The sequence below is a fragment of the Thalia democratica genome, chromosome 7 (assembly GCF_965202585.1).
Source record: "Thalia democratica chromosome 7, ktThaDemo2.hap1.1, whole genome shotgun sequence".
In the NCBI taxonomy this organism is placed as follows: domain Eukaryota; kingdom Metazoa; phylum Chordata; class Thaliacea; order Salpida; family Salpidae; genus Thalia; species Thalia democratica.
In genome coordinates, this window is record NC_139171.1 from 48,398,045 (window position 1) to 48,409,532 (window position 11,488).

General features: G+C 26.7%; 1 protein-coding gene across 1 annotated transcript; it reads right to left on the minus strand.

Moving 5' to 3' along the window:
* Positions 1 to 7,935: 7,935 nt before the first annotated feature.
* LOC145840488 (maspardin-like) lies at positions 7,936 to 10,718 on the minus strand. Its single transcript, XM_082947763.1, has 3 exons — positions 10,173 to 10,718; positions 9,309 to 9,577; positions 7,936 to 9,052 (listed from the first exon to the last, which is right to left on the minus strand). The coding sequence occupies exons 1-3, from the start codon at positions 10,548 to 10,550 to the stop codon at positions 8,812 to 8,814; spliced, it is 888 nt and encodes a 295-aa protein (XP_082803889.1). The 5' UTR covers positions 10,551 to 10,718; the 3' UTR covers positions 7,936 to 8,811.
* Between the last annotated feature and the right edge of the window lie 770 nt (positions 10,719 to 11,488).

Consider the following 11,488-nt stretch of genomic DNA (forward strand, 5'->3'; position numbering starts at 1 on the left):
TTATTGCTTATATAAATTTATGCTTATAAACGTGTATTTTTCGAATACGTATCTTACCATATTTTCGCATTTCAGTTAATTTATCTAGCTATGCGCTGGTCTAACTATCATTAACATACGTTTAGTTCACAAATAAGTTTTGAGCTTCCATATTTATAACCTTTAATTGAGCTGAACATTTCTAGTTTTTCTAGGAAATGAATAAAGTACTGCTAATAAGGTTGCATAAGGTTGCAAAGTGCTGCACAACCTAACATTCGGAACCTAACACAGTAAAACCAATAACTTGTTTCGTTATTACCCCTATCAGTATTTGTTTATCAATAAATTTCGTTACTTTAGTTTTACCAGTTTTTATTATCTGTAGAAATATTAAACCGTCGTATAAGTTAATGTTTTTTGTATAGAAATGATAAGTTGTGTTTTTAGTGCAAACCAGCTACGTAGCTTGGTACGTTTCTGCAAATCTACAAAAACGTTAACATTTCTGCGAAAAAACTCGCTTTTGGTTCGATTATTCAGTTTATAAGCCCTTGTTTTTTTAGCTTTAGGTATTTGTTTATACTTAGTTATGCACTCCTAAGAGATAATTTTTATATTAATTGAAATGTATTTGTCGTAAATATTGAACAAATTGAATACATCTAAATTGTAAACAAATTGCATAGTGGAGCTTTCTGTTATCAAATAGCAAACTATTGTAAAAAAATCCATTTAAAAGCAGTTTAAATTTGGTTTAAATGATGTGAGAGAATTAAAAAAGTAAATGTGTGAGAGGATCTTGTACTATCGAAATGTTTGTGGTGAGTCAATAAGAACTTAATTTTTTTTTAATTTACATTTTTTTTGTGTTACAAAAGAGCAAATACAGATAGAAGATATGTAACAAGATGAATTTTAAAGTAGATGAACTTCAAAGTAAACTAATATGAAGAATTAACTTTTCTTTTAAATCAAATTGACTCTCTAAGTTGAATGTTTTAAGATTAAATCCCTGTGGTTGACAAATATACAAAAATGAAAAACTTTTAAAACAGAGAAGATTATATAATTTCCTGAAATTTTATCAAGAAAATTAGAAACTATTCAAATTAAAAAAAATAGCACCATAAAACATATAGCTTGCAACAAGGAGACAAACTGAAAAACTCTATAATATAAACATTTTTTCAAGAATAATATAAGCAAATTATAGTTTTTTTAATATTTTAGAATTTCTTTTTTTAATTTAAATTTGTTTTAAAGAAGTTATAAATGCTTAGGTTAGTTAAAGTTTTTATTTTCAAGATTAATATAAACAAACTATAGTTTTTTTATTGTGTTTTAGAACTTTATTTTTTAATTAAAACTTGTTTTAAAGATTTTAAAATGTTGAGACAGGTAATTTGGTGGCACATCAAATATTTAGAGAAGATTTTTATAAAAGTTGTTCTGTAAAGCAGTTAGATGAGTTTTCTAGTAATATTTCTGAAATTTATCCTTCAATTAATATTAATAAACTTAAGCCACAATTAAAAATTTATAACCAAAGGGATAGTTTGTGTGAAAAATCATTAGAAAAATTATTAATGAAATTTATAAAATATATCAGTTTAATTCTTTAAACAATGTTTGATAAATGGTTTTAAAATAAGTTTCATATAACTTTTTTAATCTAAGATTCTAAACAATAAGTTAATACTGTTTATTTTAACAAGTGTATAGTTGTATTATTAATTCTTAACAAGTTTGAAATTTTTTTTTTATATTTTATGTTTTCAGTTCTTTATGTTTGAATTTATTTATATGTTTTAAATTGTATCTGAAAAATATTGATGTTTAATATTCAAAGTTTGTTGTTTTTTACTTAGTTGTTTTATTTATCAATTTTTTTTTTAAATAAAGTTTGACTCTTTTTTACAGTTTGTATTTAACAAATTATTTTTCAGTAATATAATGTTTCATTCTTTTTTACAGCATAAAGATTTATGCTGCCTAAGCTAAAAATAACATTTACAAAGACGTGTACTCTTTATTTCATTATGAATTATTGTTGACAATAATAAAGTAATTGTACATCTGAATTTTATCTAATGTTGTAAACTTTTTTATTTTATATCTCTTTTGTTTTTTATTCAACTCCTAAAGTTTATGATTTTTATCTAACAAAAGCAACAATTTTTGCAAATGTTTTCTGAATTGAGGAAACTATTTTCAAAGTTGTATATTTTAGGCGGGAACCATTCAGTTCCAACCCGCGCACAATTCCCACCCGATCAATTCAAACCCAAATCAAATCCCACCCGATCATTTCCCACCCGCACAATTCCCAGCTGAATCAAATCCCACCCGATCAAATCCCACCCGAATCAAATCCCACCCGAATCAATTCCCACCCGATCATTTCCCACCCGATCATTTCCCACCCAAATCAAATCCCACCCGAGCATTTCCCATCCGATCATTTCCCACCCCAATTAAACCTCATCCGAACAATTCCCATCCGAATCAATTCCCATCCACATAATTCCTAACTATCAAACCCGGTTATATTTATTCTTGTACGAGTTAAAAATTTTAAAACACTTGAAACTCACATTAAAATTTTAGTCTTTGTATTTTTTAAATCATTGAAATATGAAATTAGTACGGTAAAAAAGATTTTTTTTTAAGCTAAAATTGTTACTGTTGCTTATTTTATCATGTTTTTAGTTTAATGTCAGTTTGTTTGTTGATAAATACAATAGTTAAATAATTACGACTTGCGTGCAACAGTAAGTTGGTCTGTTATTTGTAAAATGCTATCATTGTTACTAAAGTTTAATCCAGATCAGGTTTAAATAATAATTAAGTTTTAGTATCGGAACCATTTTCTATAATGTTAACTAATTTATGTACATTAAATTTTTTTTTGTACGAGTTGGAACAATTGATATTGACACTTAAATATATTTTAGTTTTTGTAACTAATTAAAACAACAAAATAATATAGTACTGTACAACATAGTTTTCTTTAATAAGAACATTAGAATTTAAAAAGTATATTAATGCTTATTTTATTAAACTCTAGACCTAAATTACTTTTGTTCGTTGATTACTAAATTTTTTTTTAAGTAATTACGGCCGGCAAGGAAAATTGGCCTATCTTTTATAAAATGCTTTTACGGCTAATACAATTTAGTCTAAATCAGGTTCAAAGCAAATTCAAGTTTTTTTAGTATCCGAACTATTTTTTATAAGAAAGTATTCTACGGTAACCGATTTATGTCCGATTAATTCTACCTTTGTAACGACTATAGAAATTAATATTGCTCGGCATAACTTTTTTTAAGTGCAATTTTTAAAAACATTTTATTTTATTAAGCTTAATGTTTCATATTTCTTGTTTTTGACAATACTTCCTTAGTTTAATTTAACAACAATCTTAAGTATTTGATGCCTGCGGCGCGAATAGCTTATTATAGAGAATTTGGTCTTTTTAAAAAAATATTTGTTATTCAAAAAAGTTCTTATTTAGTTGTTATTCAATTTTTTCTTTAAGTCTTAGCTTTTAAACCAACTAAATTAATTGTGTACTTTATCTACCTAAAAATGAACTTATTTTTATTGTAACTATGAAGTTTTTTTTTCTGAAACATATGTTTTATTATTTATGTGAAAATAGACGAGTTAAAAAAAATTTAAACAACTAATAAAAAATTACTGTTACACAAAGACTGATGTAAATGTTTAAAATAATTAAAGGTAAACTACATTTGTCTTGCTTTAAATTTAAAATCAATTTAATCTAAAATATGCTTTAATGCATATTTATCAATATTCTTGTATGCTATTTTTAAACACCTCCTAAAAATTATTATAACTTAATATATACTAGGTAACCAGTCTAAACACGCCACTGCAGTTAGGTACAGCTTATTGAAAATAAAAACAATAAATCTTTTTAAATTGATAGTTTCTTTCATTGAAAACTAATATAAAAAAAAAATTAATTGTTAAACGTTATTAATTTTTTTTTTGGTCGAAATATATGAGTTAATATGAAATTTTAAACTTAAAAAGAATGGAACTTGACTGAAACTTATAATCAATCTTTCTTATAAACTTTACATGTAAAAAATTAAACGGATTAGAATTTATGCATAAAACTATTTATCTGAACTAACCGTATAAAATATAAAAAGGTTGATAATTATTTTATTTAAAACATTTATGAACTGGATTGAGTCGAATGACAATTCATTCGAGTGATAATTTACCTGGATGGGAATTGAATGTGAGGGAATTGACCGGGAGGGACTTGATTTGGCCAGTATTTAATTCGTGTGGGAATTGTGTGGGTTGGATTTGATTTGGGTGGGATATGATCGGGTGGGATTTGATTCAGGTGGGATTTAAACGGGTTGGAATTGATTCGGGTTGGAATTGATCGGGTGGGATTTGATTTCAATGGGAATTTATCGGGTGGGAATTAATCGGGTGGGAATTGATCGGGTGGGATTTGATTCGAGTGGGAAATGATCGGGTGGGAAATGATCGGTCGGGATTTGATTTGGGTGGGAATTGATCGGGTAGGATTTGATTTGGGTGGGAATTGATCGGGTAGGAACTGATCGGGTTGGAATTGGTTCGGGTGGGATTTGATCGGGTTGGAATTGATTCGGGTGGGATTTGATCCGGGTTGGATTTGAGCGGGTGGGAATTGTGTGGGTTGGAAATGTTAGTATACCATTTTAGGCCTATCAGTAATACTAATAAAATTCTTAATTAATATTTTTATTTTAAATGAAAGGTTTTATAGCTTTATAAAAATTGCAACACATAAATAGTTATAGGTGGTCAAGAGCAGTACAAATTGCTTGTATTCAGTTATTCATTATACTTCAATATTCAATTTATTTAAATATTTGATATAACTGCACACTTTCATATAAAATTAAACATAGTTAAAACTACTCGGGTAGGTCTTTTTATGGGTAGTATTTTATGGGCACTATTTTAGGTGTAGAATTGCTGCAATCAATTCTGCCCATAATTTGATGTGATGTCATTAAAATTATGTGTAGTATTTAGATGTTGCTGCAATTAAGTTGCTGCAATTAAATGAAAAATAAAATACTGCCCAGGCCTTATATAGATATTATGGATAGTTTTTGTAGTTTCAAATTTATAAACAAACAAATAAAAACTAACTTGAATACACATAAACCAATAGTTTGATTTATTTGTACATTTATTTAAATTGTATTTTGTAAACTAACAGAAGTATAGGCTAGACTTATTAAAAGATTATGGATATTTATTTCATTTAAGATTTAATAAAAAAAAAACTTGAATACAGTTAAACCAATTGTTTGATTTAAAAATATATTTATGTAATTTATATTTTTTATATTAACAGAAGTAATGGCTCAGCATATTATATATATTTTGAAAATTTTTCTTATTTATGATTTTATAAACAAAATTGAAATTGAACACACATAAACCAATTGTTTGATTTATAGTTTTATATATGTAATTTACATTTAGTAAACTTATAGAAGTAGTGGTTTGTTCCTATGTGTACTATGTTATGGGCACTCTTTTATGTGTAGAATTGCTTCAATCAGTTATGCACATAATTTTATATGATTTCATTTAAAATATGGGTAGTATTTAGATGTTGCTGAAATTAAGTTAAAATAAGATACTGTTTACTTTTAAATCAAACAATTGGTTTAAGTGTATTCAAGTTTTTTTTTTTTAATATTACATAATAAAATTATCCATAATCTTTTAATAAGTCTAGCCACTACTTCTGTTAGTTTACAAAATACAATTTAAATAAATGTACAAATAAATCAAACTATTGGTTTATGAGTATTCAAGTTTTTTTAATTTGTTTATTTATAAATTTAAAACTACAAAAACTATCCATAATATTTATATAAGGCCTGGACAGTATTTTATTTTTCATTCAATTGCAGCAACATCTAAATACTACCCATAATTTAAATGAAATCCTATAAAGTTATGGGCATAACTGATTGAAGCAATTCTACACATAAAACAGTGCCCATAAAATAGTACACATAAGACCAAACCACTATTTCTATAAGTTTACTAAATGTAAATTACATATATAAAACTATAAATCAAACAATTGGTTTATGTGTGTTCAATTTTAATTTCTTATTTTATTCATGAAATCTTAAATAAATAAAAATTTCAAAATATTTATAATATGCTAAGCCATTGCTTCTGTTAATATAAAAAATATAAATTACATAAATATAACTTTATATCAAACAATTGGTTTAAAAGTATTCAAGTTTTTTTCTTTAATAAATCTTAAAAAAAAACTATCCATAATCTTTCAATAAGTCTAGCCTATACTTCTGTTAGTTTACAAAATATAATTTAAATAAATGTACAAATAATTCAAACTATTGGTTTATGTGTATTCAAGTTTTTTTTATTTGTTTGTTTATAAATTTAAAACTCAAAAACTATCCATAATATTTATATAAGGTCTGGACAGTATTTTATTTTTCATTTAATTGCAGCAACTTAATTGCAGCAACATGTAAATACTACACATAATGTTAATGACATCACATCAAATTATAGGCAGAATTGAATGCAGCAATTCTACACATAAAATAGTGCCCATAAAATAGTACACATAAAAAGTCCTACCGAAACTACTCTATTCCCGGTATGACGTCATCACACGTTATTCTTAATTTTTTTTATTGCAGATTCGTAACTTTTTTGGGCTAGTTACGTACCTGGTGCAAACTATTTCATGAAACAGACAAATACTTAAATCATTTCCTGCTGGATCTTTTAAGATTTTAAAATTACTGTGCTAAGTTTTCTTTTTGAAAATCAGTTTAAATATTTCATTTTGTTTACATTTAGTAGAAGTTGATTTTTTTCATCATTTTGAGCTTTTATTACTTTGTACTGGTGATCTACCGATTTTTGTCCTGGACATGACATCAAACTGTATCCTGGTGTATGATTCGATATCCAAAAGGTTTTTTCGTAAACCAGGTCCAAGGACAAATTAAAGAGCGATTTTTTTCAATAAACAATACCGGATCCAATACCCAAATCTGGCCAGATATTGCCTTTTTATACTACATTTTGGATCCGGTCAAACCCTAATCATTATAATAGACCCGCTTCCGGACGGGTCTATTTTTCTGGATCTGTTAGATCTATAGTTTTCGCTAAGAATTTATTAGAACACACTGTTTAAAGAAATAGGCAGTGTTTAAGACAAATAGTTGTACAAAACACAATATACAACACTACCCCACCTACAGGATAATCAATTAAAACAAAAACTCCATCATGATCAATTATTTATTCTTAACCTTAGTTAATCATTGTGTTTTTTTTACTTTAGTAAAAAAAAATTAATCATTTTTTTATAAACGATACATTTTCATTATAAAATTTATTACTTCATTTAGATTGTAAATATTTTTCTACCAATAAATTTTTGTAAAGACATTTCATAAATTAAGCTAAATTTATGTGATATTTACACTGTTTTCTTTTTTTTAATAAATGTACATTTTTGACTTTTGATCATAAAAATTTAGCTATAAAACGAATTTTATACAATTGATATGTTTATACATCGAAATTTTCACCATAAAAAAATTAATAAGTTTAAATCTATAATATAAAATGGAAAAAACTTTTAAGTACTTTTAAAAATTTAACTAAAAAAGCAAATTTAGCAACTATTAAGTTTAAACATGTTATATTACAAGAAATAAACAGAATTTTTTCGAGAACTTAATAAACATAAATAAATAACTTACGAAAACTTAGCGCAAATATGAAAGTCATACAAAGAAATGATTTATGTTTATTCAGTAAGCCATTTGTAGTTTACAAAACAAAAACTATAAAATTACAAATTAAGACTAATGAAAAAATCTTTTTAGTGTGTAATGTAATTTTAAAAATCAGACTTATTGCTTTGAAAATAAAAGCACATGATGGCAGAGACTTTACTTAAATTGTAAACAATATTGAGCAATAAAAAAGTAAGTATTTTTTACATAAGACTTTAATATCAAATTTCTACATTTATTATATCAAGATTACTACAAACAAAATATTTTAAGGTAAACCAAAAAGTATTTTAAATTTGAAAACTGTCAGATATAAAGCATACTTACATATTAAAATTCTAAGATAACTCACTTATACTTTTGTATTTAAACGAGTACTGTGTGTGCAGTGTCATTATTAAGTTGATTTTGTAAAAGTTAATAAACACTTTGTTAGTACTTGTGTAAAACAAAAACTATAAGGTAAGTATTGTAGAATGAACAATGTTCAAATACTATTTTTTTAGTAAAACATCTACACTTGTCACTCTTTTTTGAATAGGAATATTACATTTAAAATTCAAATTACTAATAAAAGGTAGTTAAAGCTACTAGTATTAGAAGTTTTACTTTCATAATTAAGTTATAGCTCGTTAAAATTTAGAATTTGAAAAAATATAACCATTATTTTGTTTGTTTTTGACAACTAAAAATGTATATGACTGAAAATAAATGCAATTAAAAATTAAAAAATAAGACCACTAATAAAATCTTAGGAAAACAGTATAAAATTACCACGCATATTGCAACACCAGAAAAGAATATAATTTTTTACTCACTAAAAACAAAAATTGCACTTTTCCAGAAAAAAATAATACTATAGTTAAAACAACTAACAGATTATACTTTATAGAGTTAATTCATAAACAAAAGATTGACCATATCAAAACAATTACAGTTGTAAATATACTAAATGCAATAAACATAAACTTCTTCAGCTTTTAATTTGCTGTAGCTTTCTTAAATGTATCAGCAGGTGCAAATTAACTATTGAGTGCTGAGACAAAAACGGGAATCTGCCGCCAGATTTTATTTCGGCAAACTTCGAGTTGGGAAAACTCTTGTACATGTCGCTTTTTTCACTTTCAAACTCTTCGCTGTCATCTAGCGTTTGAATAACGGTTATTGGAAACTCCTGCAACCTGTTCAAGTTGCTTGCGAAACCTCCGCTGTACCTTTTTTTATGTACTTTTTTATGATTTTTTTTTGTTAAAAACAATGGCAAGCGTTAACATGTTAAAATAAATTGTTTATCTGTTTTTAGTGAGGAACGAAAAACTACATACAAAATGATAACTTTCAATAGAACAAATTGAAAGTTTTACTAACTTTAAAATCATTTTGATCCGTTTTTACTAATAAGTACTTCTATCGTCTATAACAATTTACTTTAAATTTAGTTACCAAGTTTTAAAAAAAAGTAGAAGAAACCTGCATTTCAAGCGAGCCACAAGTTCGTTTTTCGTGAAGCTCTGAGTGCACTCCTCGATAAACTCAAACACATCATCACTCTCAACATCTTGACTCATACAACTTCTGTTGGAACTGTTCGTTTTCGGGTTCAAACTTCTTAGCATGATTTTTTTCAAGTGAAATTTCGGCATTAAACTGAACGCGTGGTGAGTGAACGGCACGCTTGCGGTGTTGGTGAACGCGTTGCAAAACACAGCCGACCTGACCAGACGGTTGTACCTGAACGTCTGAAAGAACGTTTTAATGATAAATAAGCGTATAGAAATAAGTGCAAATGTTGAAATGGTTTTTCTTTCAATTAAAAAGCCACCTTGATTAACATATTTTTCAAACTTTAAAACTTTTAACTTCTAGTCAATTTAATTACCTGAAGAATCAAGACTTTGTACAGAAGTTAAAGCTAAACATAAAACTAAGTGAATAAAAAAGTTGAAGGGAAATAAAATTTGAAGCTAAGAAACTTTTCTTTGGGCAAAATTAAGTTGATAAAAACTGATTTTGATCATAAACCAAGAATTTTATTAAAGTATGTAAAGTTTACATTTGTCCCGTATTAATTGAAATAAAGATAGTTTTAATTTTATTATTCTAAGAATTCGTAAATAAATTAGTAAATAAATTACACCAAAACAGATATAAACAAATTAAAGTATTGTTTTACAAACCAAAAAAGAAACTTATTTATGTTATGAAAACTAATACTTAAATCTAATCGATTATTTTTAAATTTTATTAAAATACCTACAACATACTTTTACCGTTTTCTTTTTTTTTTAATGAATACTTATACCATTCTTTTCATTTTTATAAATTAACGTTCACCTGCAAAAAGTGCGAAAGGAAAAATCCTCCGAGCCCACAGGCGAACACGTCCACTTTGAAAATTCCCAGCACTTCCAGCACGTTCTTGAAACCGACGCAAAACTCCCGCGCCGAGCTGTAAGCGGGGTAGCCGAGCGACAGCGCCCTGTACCCCCTAGCGGACAGAAAGTTCATCTGCTTGAAAAACGCGTCGCAGGTGGCTTCCATGGGCGGCAGAAACACCACTGGCGCTCTGTGCTGCTCGGCGGTTTTTCTGCCGCAGTCGAACACCTTCCAAACAATGGACCGATCGTCGCCCGCTTGCACTTTCTTCAGCTGGACGGAGCTGCGGAACAGAATGTACTCTTCGCTCTGGCTTATCGACGCGCTTTTAAACATTTTGTGGTTTTTATCGGTGATATCAAGAACATATGTATGTCATAAAATCATGGGATGTGAGAAGTGTATAAATGAGTTGTTTTATGTTTCACTTTAATTCTTAGTCTTAAATGGTTTAGCAGCACTTTTACCAGACTGTTCAGAATCTTTATCATGTAAGTATATATGGAATCTGTAAATGTTTTTAGTTTTAACAATAAAGTCTCGCGTTATAATCAAAGAAATTTCAAATGTTTGTATTGAAGATATTAATACTAAAAACGCTTGAAAACATTGTCGACTTAAAAACCATTTAAATTATGATTGGCAGCATAAAATAACTATTTTAAAACATTGTTATACAACACTTTTACGCTATTTCTTTACTAAAAATATTTTTAAGGATAAAAAAGGTAAGGTCCATTTAAAAATGTACTACATACTTAATCTATTTCTAATTTTTTAAATAAAATTGTATAGCTGCAAGTTAACATAAATATCAAAATTTTACTACATAAAGAAAACAGTAGAACTGAACGAGATAAAGCAAGATTCAAATAAAAATATAAGCTTCTAGTCCATTATTTTTACAAAATTTTATAAAAAACTTCCAAGTATTAAAAAATCGAACAACTTTCCTAATTAAAAATAAACCTCAAAAACTACATAGAATAAGAATTTGTTTTGTTTAAAAATTAAATCACTATACAAACAGTTAAACAGAACTTTAAAACATTCTTCATTAAAAAATAACTTTACTTAAGTTTTGTAGTGCTTCAAAACTTACTATAACTTCAAAAATACGAACACATTTATGTAATGTCAATTAGAACCATATTTTTATATCTTTAAAGTATCTTTTATACTTTATTAAATTTACAAATATTTTACAACTAATTTGATAAGCAAAAAATATATAAAAAACTTACATAAACGTAAGTATACGGAAAAAATTATTC